The sequence below is a fragment of the Rattus norvegicus genome, chromosome 10, assembly GCF_021556685.1.
Source record: "Rattus norvegicus strain SHRSP/BbbUtx chromosome 10, alternate assembly SHRSP_T2T, whole genome shotgun sequence".
Taxonomy (NCBI): domain Eukaryota; kingdom Metazoa; phylum Chordata; class Mammalia; order Rodentia; family Muridae; genus Rattus; species Rattus norvegicus.
In genome coordinates, this window is record NC_141543.1 from 76,981,172 (window position 1) to 76,997,678 (window position 16,507).

Consider the following 16,507-nt stretch of genomic DNA (forward strand, 5'->3'; position numbering starts at 1 on the left):
TCATATCCTTTTTCCTTTTTTTTAAATGTAAGGAGGTTCCTAAAGTTAAGTCTGACAAGCACTGGTCTAAAGATAGCTTTTCTTTCCTTTGTTTTCCCCTTCTCACCCTGACTTTTGTTTTGTTTTGTTTTGTAGACACAGACTCTCTATATAGCCTTGGCTGGCCTGAAAGCTGGTATGTAGACCAGGCTGGACTCAACTTCATAGAGGTCCAGTTGTCTACTACTGTTGGGTCCTGGGTTAAAGGTGTATGCTACTATGCCTGACTCCCATGGCTTTTAGTCTTGAAATAATAGCAATCCTCCTGCCTCAGCTTTCCAAGTATAGGGATTATGGTACGCGGTACCAGGCCTAGCTAAAAAGACCCTGCTAAGCAGTTTCTCCACTCTTAATAACTGCCCTGGGGAGTAAGTCTTCCCTACGTGCATACATGACTCTCACCTGTTGTCCATTTCGAATGAAGGTTCCAAACCAAGTCCTGACTTTTGCATTTGTTCCAAGAAGCAAGCCACTGACAAAGCAAACCAAGTCACTCACTCCATCTTCACAAGCTTCAGTTTTGGTATGATCCAATGTCAAAGCTACCCCAAGGCCTGGCAAGTGACATTCTTCCACCTAACGCAGCAGAGAAGAGTAAATCAAACACAATACGACATGGGAAAGAGCCAGGACATTTCATTTAATGCACCTGGAGTACAGAGGAAGAGAGCTCAACAAACGTTAGACCAAGAGGGAAGGCAGCTCACTCAGCCGGCATATGAATACAATTCCCAATTTCTACAGGGTTCTCACAACCTCAGAGAAATCCTAGTAAAACGTGCTGTCACAAAGAGACAAGAGGATCCTTACCACCATGCCCCGGACCTTCAGGGCCTGAGAAGGATTCATTCTGCATAAGAAGCGTAAGGCGTCTGTCCTGCGCCTCCCTCCAAGGCTTTCTTCATCCTGCCGTTCTCCATTTTTGATCAGGCCCCTACAAACTATTATTTAAGAGCCTCTATTAGTTTAAGCTTTGTCAAGCTTTTTAAAGTAAGATGTTATAAACCATTTTTTTATTTTTGAAAATCGACGATTTGTGCAGCGTAAACAATGTAGAAGGAAGACCCTGAGAACCTGATAGTATTTCAACAGAAACCAAGTCAAAAGGAGCAAAGGACTGAAATAGTCCTTAGGGAATGACAACCTGGGGACAGGGCCTAGTCATACCTGCTACTATAAACCCACAAGGACAAAGGTAGTGAACAACTAAATATACTCAAGCTGGCCATGAGGCACAACTCTACTCACAGCATTAGGGAGCTGGGGGAGAATCTCTAATTGGAGGCCAGCCTGGACAACATAGCAAAATCCAGGCAAACTGGAGCTAAATAGGGATTCAGTGTCGAAAGGAAAACAACAAAACCAGGGCTGAACCAGGGCTGAGCCAGGGCTGAGCCAAGGCTGAGCTGGGTGGAAGAGCACCTGGCTAGCACTGATGAGGCTCTGCAATCAATTCTGAGGAAACAAAACAATCAGTGCAGCCTAGTAACAAGGCTGTGATCTGACCTACTCCAGAGTCTGAAGCTTACGAGTCTAAAGATCACAAGTCCAAAGCCTGCTTGAGCAGCGAAGTGAGTTTAAGTCTAGCCTGGACATCTTACTGAGCCTCTGTCTCAGAATAAGAAAGTTAAGAGACAGATGAACAGTGGCGGAGGGCTTGCCAGATACTGTGCTCAATCCCCAGTACTGAAAATAAAAGGTTGTTTACTTTTAAAATAAATTTTAGCAAAATATTTTTCCTGACAAAATCCTGGGGAAAACTGTTGCCAAGAAATAAATCTACCCTTCTAAGCTCAAAGGATAACTCATTGGCAGAGCAAGTAGCTCTGGGTTCAACCCCAAACACACATAATAAAATGAAATAAAAAATAAATATAAATAATTTACACTACAAGGAACGAAGGCAATTGAATGAAGAACACCAAAAATACTAAGTACACAGATAAAGCTTTTCCCCACATTTTAAAAAGGATTTAAAATCAGCTGGGCATGGCCGAACACACGTGCACCACCACCACTGGGAATGACCAGGAAGGAGATTAACTTAAAGTTCAAGGTCACTCAGCTACACAAGACCCTGCCAAAAAAAAAAAAAAAAAAAAAAAAAAAATCAGGAAAGGGTGGGTGCTGGTGAAGTAGCTCTGCAAATCCAAATGGTTAGCACCAAGCCCTACCACAGGACACATACGGCAGAAGAGGGTCGGCTACTCATGGACGTTGTCCTCTGACCTCCACATGCACACCCATATGCAAACACACACAAACTAAACAAGGAAATAAATAATAAGAAAAAGAATTAACTAGCTAAAATACAAGCAGTACGGATGTTATTCAGGCCTTATAATACACATAAATTAAATATATGGTGACAAATGATACAAAGGAAAGAAAAGATAAAAATAGCATGGCATACCTAACCACCACCACAATTGCACTAAATGACTAATTATCTACACACTTCAATTAAAAGACGGACTGGTGGGGGGTTGGGGATTTAGCTCAGTGGTAGAGCGCTTACCTAGCAAGCGCAAGGCCCTGGGTTCGGTCCCCAGCTCCGAAAAAAAGAAAAAAAGAAAAAAAGAAAAAAAAAAAAGACGGACTGGTCTAGGGTGTAGCTTAGGCACTGGGTCCCACCCTGGCACAAAAGGGAGGGAAAACATAGCACTGAGTATGGTGCCATGCACCTGTAACAGCAGCCCCACTCAGAAGGCAAAGGCAGGTTCAAGGACAGCTAGGCTAACAGTCAAGACTATCAAAAAAAAAATAAAAAAAAAAAGGCCCCAAATATGCCAAATCAAAGTTTTCCAATATTTCATTCTTAAATTGTACTTACCTTCATTAAAACTATCAGGAACGTTGGCTACCAAGAGACACAAGAACCAGGCACCATTTCTTACATGTAGCAAGGCTTCAGCCACATCCACTATAGGAAGCAAGGAAGGGAGCTCTGGAAGAAAAACCAGCTACCGTCACTATTGAGACGTGACCCCTATAGCGTCATATGTTCAATAGCCAGACATTTCAAAGATGTCGCCAAAATGCAAGTCACTTAGGCACCAGCTCCTCAGTCACAACAGCTACACTTCAGTTACCCACAGCCACATGAGACAAGGGGAGGGGTCACTAACTGGACAGCACAACCCAGAATGCAGCAGAAGGTTCCCCGAACAGCACTGGTCTAAAAAGTTATTTTAATAAAAATCTTTTCATTTCTATATTTTCTTGTTTTTATTGTACCATATATATATGTATGTATATATATATGTATGTATTTATATATATGTATGTGTGTGTGTATATATATATATATACCCCCATTAAAAAGAATCTGAAAAAGCAAAATGTACGTTAGCTCTAATAATATATATGTGTATTTAATATATTTGTAATAAGTATATTTAATATCTAATTTTAATCCCCTCATTAATAGTTTTAATATTAACTGAAACAGAGATTTTATTTATCCCTTCTGCACTTTACTGTTTGATCAATGTATTATAAATATATATGAACTCACTAAAGTCATAAATCATTAAATCAAATGTACACTGTTAACGTGTATATAACATGGCATCCTATACAAATTGTAGAAGTCACTGAGTCTTTGTTCTAATGCTAGTCATTCTTAATTTAAACTTTTTTAAAAGACACAATGTGCATGCGGTGTCTATGTGAAGCTGTTAGATCCCAAGGAGCAGAGTTACAGCCTGGGAGTCGCCTGAACCACATGCAAGTCCTCTGGCCCAGCGGCAAGCACTCAGCTGCTGAACTCTTTCCAACCCTTTAAAATTTTAAGACATATTTTTACTAAGTAACTTTTAGATTTGTAAGGTTTTTTCGGGGGAAGCGGTATTATTTGAGGCATCATCTCACTTCGGAGACAAAGACGGTCTGGATTTTGACACAATACTCCTGACAAATGCTGGACCACATCCCCTTTTGATAATCTTTGTAAGATACAAAATACCAAATTTGAGACTGGGGAAAGAACACTGCTCTTGCAAAGGACCTGGGCCCCACATCCCATCGGGCAGCTTACGACTGCCTGTACCTCCATCCTGAGGACATCCGGGCACAGACACACACAGATACACACAGACACACACAGACACACACAGACACACACAGACACACACAGACACACACAGACACACACAGCTCTGCGGGTGCAGGAGTCACAGGGGCAGCCCAGACTCTCTGCGTGTCTGCAATGCACTCGGCTGTCAGTCAGTGAAGTACCTGCTTGTAAGATACAAAGGACATCCGCAGCCTCCTCCAAGTACACGGCGCTCTCAAAGAGCTCAGAAGACTTGAAGAAAAACTCCCCACTGCACTCCGACACCTTAGTGAGAAGAGGGAAGCAGGAAGAACAACTGAGTTTAAGGAAACTAATTGTTCTGTTTTTGAGCTCACAAATCATGAGTTTGTGTGGCAGTTGAAATAAGGTCTCACTATGTATCTGTGGCTACTCTGACCTCAGTACGTAGACCAGGCTAGCCTTTAATCTATTTACCTAGAATGGCATACACTTAGTACACAGACCAGGCTGGCCTTTAATCTACTGACCTAAGGTCCTTGCTTGTCTCCTGCTGGGACTGAAGGTGTGCTCTTCCACACCAGCTCAAGTCACCACTTACAATATGGCTACTACACTGAGACAAGGTCTGTGGGACCCTATTGGTTTTAACAGTTCAACCATGATTATTACCAAGACATGGTAGCAGTAGTCTCAGAACCACACAATGGCTACTGTTTATAATCCCAGCCTATGAGAGGCTGAGGTAGAAAAGTCTCAAGTTACAAGGCCACCCTGGCACCAGGTGGGACTGTGCCCACCCCCCTCCGAAGACAGAAGAGAGGGCCGGAGACAGAGTGTGTGGAATCCAATCCACATTTTCAGAGGTACTTAAACCTAAAGGACAAGGCAAGCCAAGAAACAGTAGAGGATGCTGTATGTATAAATTGTTGGCTAAAAACTCAATATTGGGCTACAAGATGGTAAAAGCACTTTGCCACACAAGCCTGATAAACTATAACTCCCAGGACCCACAGTGGAAGGAAGCACAGAGGGACTCCTCAAAGGTAACCTTGACCTCTACATATGTGTCAACGCATTCACAGTAACAAACATACAATTACTTTAAATTTAAATTACTTTCAACTGTTAAAGCAGTATAACAAAAACAAATTCATTTAATTATAATGACCAATAGAGACAAAGTAAAACAACAACAACAACACCAACAAAACCCACAAGAAATGACAGCTTTGAGCCTGGGACAGTGGTACATCCCAGCAATCTTAGCACACAGAAAACTGAGACAAGACAAGATCAGAAGTCTGCAGTCATCCTAAGCAAATAAGGAGATTTGTCTCAAAGGAGGAGGGGAAAGAAACTTGGGGGAGAAGACAAAAAAAAAAAAAAAAAAAAATCAAGAAAATAACCTCTATGTTCCTTAAATTTCCTATGGTAGTATGTCACCCCATTTCCTGCATGAGAACAAGGCCATGTTAGACATTAACATCACCACAGAAGAAAATGGCTCTCATCACACCCAGGATGTATTTACGAGAGATGCAAGAAAATTACAGTATGGGAAAGTTTCAATTAACCATTAGCCAAAGGTTCATGACTTAAAGTAACCTTTGTGTGTGTGTGTTTGTGTGTGTGTATGTGTATGTATGTGTATATATATGTGTGTATATATATATATATATATATATATATATGTGTATATATACATATATATATATACATGTATTCATATAAGTGGAGATTATGGGACAATATTCAGTATTGGTTCTCAACTTTCACCTTGCTTGAGACAGTCAGTCCCTCTCCTCCATCCCCCCACCCTCCCTCCCCCTGACTCTCCTACCCCCCCATCCCCGTTCTCCTACACTCACATTGGTGTCTTGCCTATCTATGTGTGAGTTACAGATAACTGTAAGCTGCCATGTGGGGGCCGAGAACTGGACCTGGGTCCTCGGTAGGACAATTAGTATTGTTAACTGATAAGCCATCTCTCCAACCCAAAGGGTCCCTCTTTCTGTATCTGGGTGTATACACCAGGCTACCTGGCCCTTGAGTTTCCAGATATTCTCCTGTCTCCCATCTCACCAAGACCCACTAGATTACAGATGTGCACCACCACACATGTGGTAAAAGGGTTCTAGAGATTCAAAGTCAAGACAAACAAAAAAGTGCTACCAAACTTGGTAATTTCTACAAGTTGAGTTTCTTTTTGACAAATATTAGGGGGGTTGGAGAGACAAAATGGCTCGGTGGTTAAAAGTACTCCTCTCTTGAGGAGAATCTAGGTGTGGGTCCCAGCACCCACATAATCAAGAACTCCAGTTCCAAGGAATCCTATGTTCTCGTCTGAGCTCTGCACTCATAAAGTACACAGACATAGAAATATAAGCAAAACACTCATACACGTAAAATAAACAAAAATTTAAAAATTATTTTGAAGGGCCTAGAGAGATGACTCAGTGGTTAAGAGCACCGCCTGCTCTTCCAGAGGTCCTGAGTTCAAATCCCAGCAACCACATGGTGGCTCACAACCATCTGTAATGAGGTCTGATGCCCTCTTCTGGTGTGTCTGAAGTCAGTGACAGTGTACTTATATATAATAAGTAAATAAATCTTTAAAAAAATTATCTTGAAGATATTAAAAACAATTATATCAATTCCATACATACACACAAAAAAATCCTGATATATACAGAATAGTTGGGTGTGGTGGCACATGCCTTTAATTCCAGTATGAGACAGCAGAGGCAGGTGGATCTCTGGAAGTTGTAGGCCAACCTGGTCTATAGGAAAGTCAGGACCTCACAGAGAAACCCTGTCTTCCCAAAAAAAAAAAAAAAAAAAAAAAGTCACTTCAGTCTTTGAAAGAAGAACACAGGGGTTGGGGATTTAGCTCAGTGGTAGAGCGCTTGCCTAGGAAGCGCAAGGCCCTGGGTTCGATCCCCAGCTCCGAAAAAAAGAACCAAAAAAAAAAAAAAAGTCCCTTCAGTCTTTGAAAGAAGAACACAAAACACAACAGAAATACCAGCAGAACACATAACCTGCCTTGCTGACATTTTCTAGATGCAGATATCAAGTCATGAATACTTTGGGCCAAAAAGAAAAGGTTGTTTCGTTTTTTGTTTTTCTTTATAAAGCACCTTGTTCATAATTGCCAACAATTCACTCAGCACAAGCCGCAATCGACGAGGGGAATCACTGTGTTCAAATTCTAGAGTCAGTCCATGCTGAAGCTGTGATACCAGGATGCTCTCTCCACTGCCTCCTCCAAGTTTATGCCTAGTGAAGTCCAAACATGGGAAACACGTTAAGACACTGGCAAGGCCAGCCTGACATCATGCACTCTCGGTAACTGGTTTCCATTTCCTCTGAAGCACTGTGTCCATGTATTCCAAGAGTTCACAAACTGTAAATTAGTGATTGCCACTGCCACAACAATGGCTTTCTTACAGATACACAAGTGGCAGGAAAAGATACAAAACCAGCCTGGAGTCTCGGGGAATCAGCGTGATCTTTAAAGCTCAGTGATTCCCATAAAGCATTCCACCCTAGAAGACCTTCTCCTACTCAGTCCCCACCAAGAATAACTGACCTAAAATGTAGCTAATCTTCTCTAAGCAACATTTTATGACACAGAAAGCAGCTCTCAGGAATTTAACTATAAACAGAACTGAAAATGTCACTCTCTTTTCTGGAGGAGCTCTGACAGCTCTGAACAACATCCTATCCCCTCCTTGGGAATATCAACTAAATCCCAAGTCACGTAGAAGTGGACTATACCTGAGCTGTTGTTCTTTGCTGGCATCTTGTTCCAGGGCGTGGAAGTCCACAGACAGCAGTGCAACAATGGAGTTGACAGCTTCCACTCCAGACAGAAGGCGAAGTATAAGTTTTTTATCCTGAGCCCAGCTTTGGCTCTGGTCGGCAGGAGCACAAAGAGCCATCCTCACCAAGCAGGGCAAGAGAAGTCTTAGTTCTGGATCACTTAAAGATGCCAGGCGAACGACGTCCACCTTCTGCATGGCTTCAAAAGCACAAGGGCTGACAAACTGAAGGCTTGTGCACTCAGGCATCATCTCTCTCGATCCTACGGAGTCAAAACAACAAAGTGAAAGTCGATGTCTACGCCCCGTGTGTATGAAAACCTTCTGAAAAACCTGAAAAGGTGTACTGAATATTTAGTAGGTCCTTGCATTGGCAATGTTGTTGGCACAATTAAAGCCCAGGTTTCTGTCTCTATGTTTCTACTGACATCTGGACGATAGGGATGACAACGCAGATTAATGTGTCTTCCCAATGTAGGGATCTTTTGCTCTAATACTTGGGGAGAAATACTTGGTGGGAGAATTCCGGGCTGAATCCTTCTACCTAAACACAGTTCAAGACTTTCCTCATTACCACAGTTAGGTGAGCTCCGTGAAATATGGAGAGAAAATGAACGTCCACAGCCGCATCTCACTAGTTTTGCAAGCCTACCATATATATGTGACATATGATATATATCAGTTGAGTTTCTCTTTCCAACTTCCTACTAGATGGAATCACTGGTAAGTCATCTCTCCAGCCAAAAGTAATGTCAGATTCAAGGTTCTAAAAGCTGCAACTCTCTCCTGTTCCCCAATTGTTTATAGGGGTAGATATGTAGGTACAATCAGCTGAGGGAGGAAAAGAGAATCTCGCTTTGGGCACTTGTAGTCTTGAGTGAAATTTTAAAGGGTAGCAGAAAAGAGAGGTGACATGGAACAGTTAACAGAGACCACCAAGTCTTAAAACCTACTCACTAGCAGACCTGTGGACAAAGAGTCGTGGGCAGAAATGTTGCTGTTTTCAATAGCAAACACTGGTCTTTTAAACAGTAGAGTAAGCTCGAGGAAAAGGTGGCAAGACCTGTGTGCTCAGGGGTCTCTGCCAGGTAGCAATGAGAACCGAGTGCCGGGGACTAAGAAGACGGACTTCAGACAAAGCGGCGCTTGGGCCCGAGAAGCAGACGCTTCATACCTTGAGATCAAGCCTCCAGCCTCAAGAGACCTTCTCGGATACCGCGTCCGAGCGCCGGACGGGGCAGAAATCGAGAACGCGGTCCGAAGTTGGGCCTAGGCGATTATCCGGATCCCTAAACACCGGCTATGCCCGGGGTCGACTCGGGCACCAAGAACTCTGACGCTGGACCAACCGGGTCGTCGACAGAGCGGGGATCAGAATGGGAACACTGCAAAAAGGAAAAAAAGAAAAAAAAAGAAAAGGCAGAAGCAACCGGGAGAGAGGGAAAAGCAGAGAGTTAATTCAACCTGCACCCTGCACTTCCATTCATCCCAAGCTTCTGGCCCGAGCCGGCCGCCGTACAGCACTGAGAGGATGTCCGCAGGGACAAGAACAGCCAGCTTGAGGGTTCTGGGAAGCTCTGCGCGTGCGCGTGCCCGCCCCTTCCTCTGTCACCGCCCACCCGCTTCCGAAAGTGTGGAGTGTTGCTTTTACTTATTTTCTAGAGCTTTCCTCTTGGAACCTGTCAGATGAGTCCCTAAACCGTCAGAGTCAAGTCCCGCCCTCCCCCCTTCGGGATTATCGCGACATTTAAGTGAAGATAATGTATTAAAATTAATGGCAAAAGTTATCCCGTCCGTTCCTACACAGAAACTAGCCTAGTTGAACCCGAGTATAGCCTCCTTTAAACACCCTGCCGGTGCCATCCCATCACCAAAGTTCTAGAATCCCAAGACCTATGTGCAGGGGAATTTTAAAAGTAATGTAATCCTAACCTACACAATAACAGTGTGTCATCTTGCCTCGGATCTTTTCATTATTTAGTTTTGTGATGTGTACCCCAAATTACAAGCTCATGCTACTACTTCCGGCTTGCATTCTAAGGTTTTGCTTTTCTGACATGATATATGTAGTTCTGGCTAGCCTAGTTCATTTTGTAGACAAGGATGACCTAGTACTTGACACAATACCTCTGTCTCCCCAGTGCTCCTACTAGAGCCTCCATGTTTGGCCGCTGTCTCTGTTTTTCTTTATTTATTTTATGTATTTGAGTATATTGTAGCTATCTTCAGACACACCAGATCCCATTACAGATGGTTGTGAGCCACCATGTGTTTGCTGGGAATTGAACTCAGGACCTCTGGAAGAGCAGTCAGTGCTCTTAACCACTGAGCCATCTCTCCAGTTCTACTTTCTCGGTTCTTGAGGGTACAAAAGTCCTATTCAGGAGTGCGGGTTTTAGGAATGAATTCTGTGTAATTCTCAATATTATATCTGGCACTTCGTGAAAGTCAAAACTTTCAACAACTTCCAAAAGTCTCACCATCTCGAAATTTTCAAGTCTATATATCTCATAATAAACGTTTCTAGGAGACAGTACCACACTATGTAGCCCAGGCTGCTCTGAACTCCAGCATCAGTTTTCCAAATTGTGGAATTCCAGGATTGTGCCACCTTGACCAGCTCATGTTTTTTTGTTGTTCCTGATTCAGCCAAGGTATACATTATCTTGTTTTAAGTATAGTGTTAGGGATACAAAACACAATTTTTATATATATATATATATATATATATATATATATATATATATACACATATATAATTTATATTTATATATATGCATGTGTGACATTTGTCATGCATGTGTCTACATATGAAAAAAAATAGCTCGTAGTAGTTTGTTTATCCTTCCACCATGTATGTCCTGGGACTTGAATCCAGGCCATCAGGCTCAGCAAACACCACCTGACACACTGAGCCATCTATGAAGCCCCTGAAGTATTTTATTTAAAATGTTGCTCTTCTGAGGACCCAAGTGCAATTCCCATCACCTACATCTGTGGCTCCACAACTCCGAGGGATTAGATGCCCTCTTCTGGTTCTTTGGAGCTTTGTTTGCTTGCTTATTAAGTCTTTCTGGAGCCAAAGAGATGACTTAATGGTTAAGAGCACTAGCTGGTCTTCCAGAGAACCTGAGTTTGCTTCTAGAGGCAGCTGACAGCAGTCTGTAACTCCATTTCCAGAAGACTCTCTTACAGCCTATATAGGAACTGAAAACATATTGTACACAAAATATACAGGCAAAACACCTGAACTCATCTTTAAAGACTTAAAAGAACTGAGCATCCCTCAATTGAGCACCAAAACAGAATTTGTGTGTATAGCCGACTATCCTGAAATTCACTCTGTAGACCAGGCTGGCCTTGAACTCACAGAGATCTACCTCTCTCTGCCTCCCAAGTACTAGGATTAAAGGCATGTGCCTCTAGCATTCAACTCCACAGATCATTTCTATTATAAAATTATTTTTGTGTTTCTTTTTAAGAGAGTGTTTCTCTGTTAGCCCTGACCTGACTATCTAAGTGCTGGAATTAAAGGTATGTGCTGCCACCATCCAGCTTACAAAAAAACATTTTTTAAAAAGTATTTCTAAGGCTCTCATAAGAGGGAAAAATCTCAGAAAACTAAACTCAGCTTTCAGGGTAGGAAATCAGCAAAGGAAAAAAAGAACTGAGATGTGATACAGTGTTTCTCAAAATTTCCCATTTGTAATACCTTTAATACCGTGAACCAAAATATATGTAATCATCTGTAACTATTATGTATCATATATACTTATATGCCCTAGACACCCAATATGCCCAAATTCAGATAGTAACAAATATCAAACAAACGCACTTAACACTTGATATATTTCCTATTATTGGGAGGAGGAATAGTGAGACAGGGTCTTGTTATATGTGAAGCCTTAGCACTCAGGAACCTACCACCTCGGCTTCCCAGTACTCGGAATTACAGATGTGCATCATCAAGTCCAATTCTGCATATTTTAAACTGTATAAATTTCACATCAATGGGGTTAAAAAGTATACCATTATTGGCTGGGTATGGTGGCATGTGCCTTTAATCACAACATTTGGGAGGTGCGGGACAAGAGACAGGAGGACAGGAGAGAACACTATTCATCTGTAATCTCAGCATACACAGGCTGAGCTTCCTAATGACTGTCTCACAAAGGGGGTGGGGGTCAAAACTGAGAGATTAAGCAATTTAAACTTCCTGGGCAGTCATTTCACAGGAAAAGAGAAAGAGGGCTCAAGCACTGGTTTGAGGGACTAATAAGAGGTCGGCCAAGAACTAGGTGACACTTAAGATCCAACTGTGTGATCTCATGGTTACTAACAGACCAGGGGCATGCAAGCAGTCTCCACCTCAAGATACAGAACAGTAGATGAGGCCAGCCTGACCCACTCAGATGCTGGAATATCCTTTTCTCATTGTCCCCCTTGCTTCAGTTTATCTTTAAGTCACTATGAGCACAGCTTGAATTCTTAAGCCAGAAATGTGGAGGTAGATTACACTCTCTTCTTATCAACTTAGAAGTCTTTCAAATCATTGAAACAATGCTTGCCAAACTATTTGGATAATCATACAGAATTTTGCCACCCTACAGAAAATAACTTAACCAAGTTTGGAGTTTTAACTCAGTCTCCTCACAGTTAAACTCCTTAAAGAAACTGAAGTCCATTTTTACAAATACCTTGTAGTTCAAATTTTTAATTACGTTAACTTCACAAATAATAAATAGTCCTTTAAAGTAAGAATAAGTCTACTTGTTTATAAGTTACACCTTTGATTATCTCAAATTTGATTATCATACAAGCTTGAAGAAACAATGCTGACTCTGATTTACTTTCTCTTACCTATGGTGGAATAAACAAAAAGCAAGCAGGTGCTACAAGTGACGCTTCAAGAAATTAAAGATTGAACTACTTAAAGAAGGGTTTCTTGGGAAACAGTAATGTTTCAGATCTCAGAAGACACCTCTCACAATGGAAAACGGTTAACACATGCCTGTCATCTCATCACTCAGAAAGCTGAGTCTGAAGGGCAGTGATCAAGATCAGCTGGATCTCTAGCAAATGTCTCAAAACAATAAAATCCCCACCCTTCTACAAGCACATCCGCTCTTAGAACCTGTTGGTTTATCAATGCACCTGAACAGTTTTGCTGCTGGTTTCTGGAAACTACTTTGTAAAATATTAAAAGCTCCTTGATTTGATTTTATGAGTGATTTGCCTAAAATATTAAAAACTAGGAAAGCACCAGTTTCCACTCTTTGGTTACTTTGCATTTTCCACTGATTTCCTAGACCCTTGTCTGCCTACCACCCAGGTGATTCAAGGAAATCATTGGCTAAAGGTCTCCTCTGGTTTCCACTGTATGATGCTTTATGTCTTAAAACCTGGTAATACTTCAGGCTGATCTTTTTGCCAGAGTGGGCAAAGGAATGAAGGAGTAAACGCTGGATAAGTACATTTTGTTTCTATTTTTTGCGAGGAACCATTTAAAAGTCCTTTCAGACACCCTTAACATCTTTCTTGTAAGCTTTGCACTCTGCAAGAAAGAATTCACAGTAACTACAATATTAAAACTTTACTTATAGGCAAAACTCACATTTCAGCTAAGTCTTTGGTTATAATAAAAGGTTGAAATATTCAAGAATAGTTAAACACCTTAGTAAAAGGTTATACGTGCTACATTCTGCTAACAATGGCTACCAAAATAAGACCACTTTCTTGCCCTTCTGGAGGTTTTTAGTGGAGACAAACATTCAGTACAAACTGGGAAGCAGTGTAGTAGATGCACACAGGTTGTTATAAATAGGAATCTGACAAGGGAACTTGATCTGAGGTATATGTGGAAATGAACTCAGATGCTAAACAGACTAGGAGGAAAACGAAGATCCTTTGTGAGGTTACAGAAGCAAACAAGGCTTGATATTGGTTTTCTTCCTCACATCAAAATGCCAATAAAAGATTTTTGGTGCCTAAAACTTCAGGAGCAGAAAAGCAAGGTTAAGAGTACACTGCAGGCTAGGTATTGGTACTACATGTTTGTAATCCGACCACTTCTGAGACTGAGCAAAGTATATGGTATATTCAAGGTCAGCATGGGCTGTAACAAGAGATTGAGACTATGACTCGAAATAAGTGTATCTTAATGACCAACCCAGATAAAGTAGTTTCACCTAATACTTGATATGCTTAGGACAAAAGATACAAACATTTGATAATCAATACACCGGCCAATAATTTCCAGCCAGATAATTACTATTATTTGGAATTTTGTTTTCCAGGCAAGGTTTTAGCATTTAGTCCAGCCTGGCCTCAAACTCAATGACCAACTAAGTATTAACAATCCCCAGCTGTTAACTTGTTTCCCTTTGTGTTTTTACAGACAGTCGTGCTACATAACCCAGACTTGTCTGAAGCGGCCATCTTCTTATCTTCACTGGGATTGCAGACTGGCATCACGATGTCCTTGTAAACAACTAGCAATTGGCTACAAAGAAGAGATTCTAATGTTCATTACAACCTGACAGATGGTAGTCTCTTTCCCAGTAACAAAGAACACTATGAGAACCAGATGGATTTTGTGGATAATTCATGCTATAAAACTTTCTCAGAACAAAAGAATCAAAGAGCCAAGGCCTATAGTTAGGCATTCTGAACACAAGTCTAGAAACACTACAAGTTTTGAGAGCTGTAAATTTCCATTTTTCCACCCTTCTATGGTAGTAGGTCAGGGCAAAATAAAGTCTTTGGCTTTTATCTATACAAAAGGTCATTCTTTAATAAAGTTCCACTGGTTCTATATTGCGGTTAGGGGGTGGAGCACTTTAAAAACAACACAAAACAAAACCTCCTTCTGTGTTGAAGAGATGGCTCAATCAGGAACATGCTTGTCATGCAAGCATGGAGACCTGAGTTGGACCCCAGGATTCACATTAAAAAGCCAGGTGTGGTGGTGAGCAATTTAGCAGCAATGAGGAGGAAGAAAGGCTAAAGGACCACAGGACTGTTCTAAGCACCAGGACCCAGAGAACATGCCTAAAACAAAACTGTGGATGGACAGCATCTTAGAAAACAACCACCAATGTAGTCCTCTGGCCTCCACACACATGTATTAGCCTGAACACAACCATACACACATAACAACAAATTCAGTTCTATTTTTCTCATGCAGAATTTCTATTTGCACCCATACCAAAGAAGTCTTGAGTATCTGGCATCCTCCTAGAGTATACACTGAAAACCAGAATAACAATAGAGTAGTGAGTAGCTCAGGAATACACACATTTGAGACACTTAAAAAAAAAAAAGCCAAAATTTTCTTCTTTACATTGTTAAAAACAAACAATCAAAAAGCTGGCACTCCGGTGCATGCCTTTAATTCCAGCACGTTGTTGGCACGAAGATGTCTGAGTTCAAGGCCATCTTTACAGATAAACGTCTAGGAAGGCGAGCTCTGCACAGAGAAGGAAGGAAGAAAGGAAGGGAAAAAAAAACTCCAGAAGGTCAAACCATACTAGTGTTTTGTTTTGTTTTGAGACAAGTTTTCTGAGATTAAGTGTTCCCCAGGCATAGTAGTGCATGCCTTTTACCCAGCATTTGGGAAGCAGAGGCAGGTAGCCTCTGTGATTTGGAGGCCAATCTGGTCTACATACAAGTCCAGGACAGCCAAGGCTCTGCTATACTGAAAAAAAAAAAAAAAAAAAACCTGTCTCAAAACACTAAAAGCCTACAACCACCATAACCAGACCAGGAGACTTCTGGAATCTTAATTACATGCTCTTGTTCTTCATATGGATATGTAGGGGAGATAGATGTCAAGAAGACTCATTGGAACTTGCTATTAACAGAACACACACCCCCAATACCTTGTTAAGCAAAGCCTAGGCATTTTTGTTCAACATGATTAAAAAATAGTGATTCACACTAATAAATAACCATGATTCTCAAACACTATTATAAATTATGGACTGAGCACAATTCAAATTGTTTCATTTAATCTAAATTGGATTTCCTTCATGTATATTTCTCAAATTATTTTCAATGACTACATAGTATACTCCAACATTTAATAACTTATTAACACTCTGAAGAGAAAAATAGTATCATTTCAGTACACCTCACACATCTGACAAATACATTTGTGGATATCAACAGTGTACTCCTGACACCAAAGGATCAAGACAATGTCCTTGAGTATGTTGTCTGCGCCTTGGAAGTGTTTGCTATCTTTCATACACTTTTAACTTCCTGTATTCATTACCTTAAAGAAATTCACATAAAGAGCACTGACAGGAAATCTTCCAAAGAAAATACTCAGGAAAGGAACCAACCACCATCCTTAATCCTTAGACTTCAGTCTTGGCTTATGACAAAATCATGGCTTGCATAGTTCCAATATAGAAATTGTTTGCTTACGGCTGAGCAACACAGATCTCTCTAAACAACTGGGATTATTGGTAATAAGGATCAACACCTTATGCATATAGTTAATGAAAGAAAAAAGCAATTCCTTTGCAAACTGCCTACCACTTTACTCTGAGACACTGCTTGCATTGCTGGGCCCACTTAGTTAGGTAAGTGCTCTACCAATGAA

At 41.2% G+C, this 16,507-nt stretch overlaps 1 protein-coding gene across 3 annotated transcripts in view; it reads right to left on the reverse strand.

The window, feature by feature from the left end:
- Ints2 (integrator complex subunit 2) overlaps positions 1 to 9,424 on the reverse strand; it is a 47,446-nt gene extending 38,022 nt beyond the window's left edge. For 2 of the 3 annotated variants that reach the window (XM_087573072.1, XM_087573071.1), the window contains exons 1-7: positions 9,074 to 9,424; positions 7,856 to 8,162; positions 7,216 to 7,354; positions 4,279 to 4,381; positions 2,873 to 2,986; positions 850 to 980; positions 442 to 615 (exon numbers count right to left, since the gene is read on the reverse strand). In XM_087573072.1, the coding sequence (XP_087429198.1) occupies positions 442 to 615; positions 850 to 980; positions 2,873 to 2,986; positions 4,279 to 4,381; positions 7,216 to 7,354; positions 7,856 to 8,151 (957 nt within the window). In that variant the 5' untranslated portion in view covers positions 8,152 to 8,162; positions 9,074 to 9,424. The remainder of the gene's footprint in view (positions 1 to 441; positions 616 to 849; positions 981 to 2,872; positions 2,987 to 4,278; positions 4,382 to 7,215; positions 7,355 to 7,855; positions 8,163 to 9,073) is intronic. The other variant, NM_001100630.2, reaches the window with a different exon arrangement.
- Between the last annotated feature and the right edge of the window lie 7,083 nt (positions 9,425 to 16,507).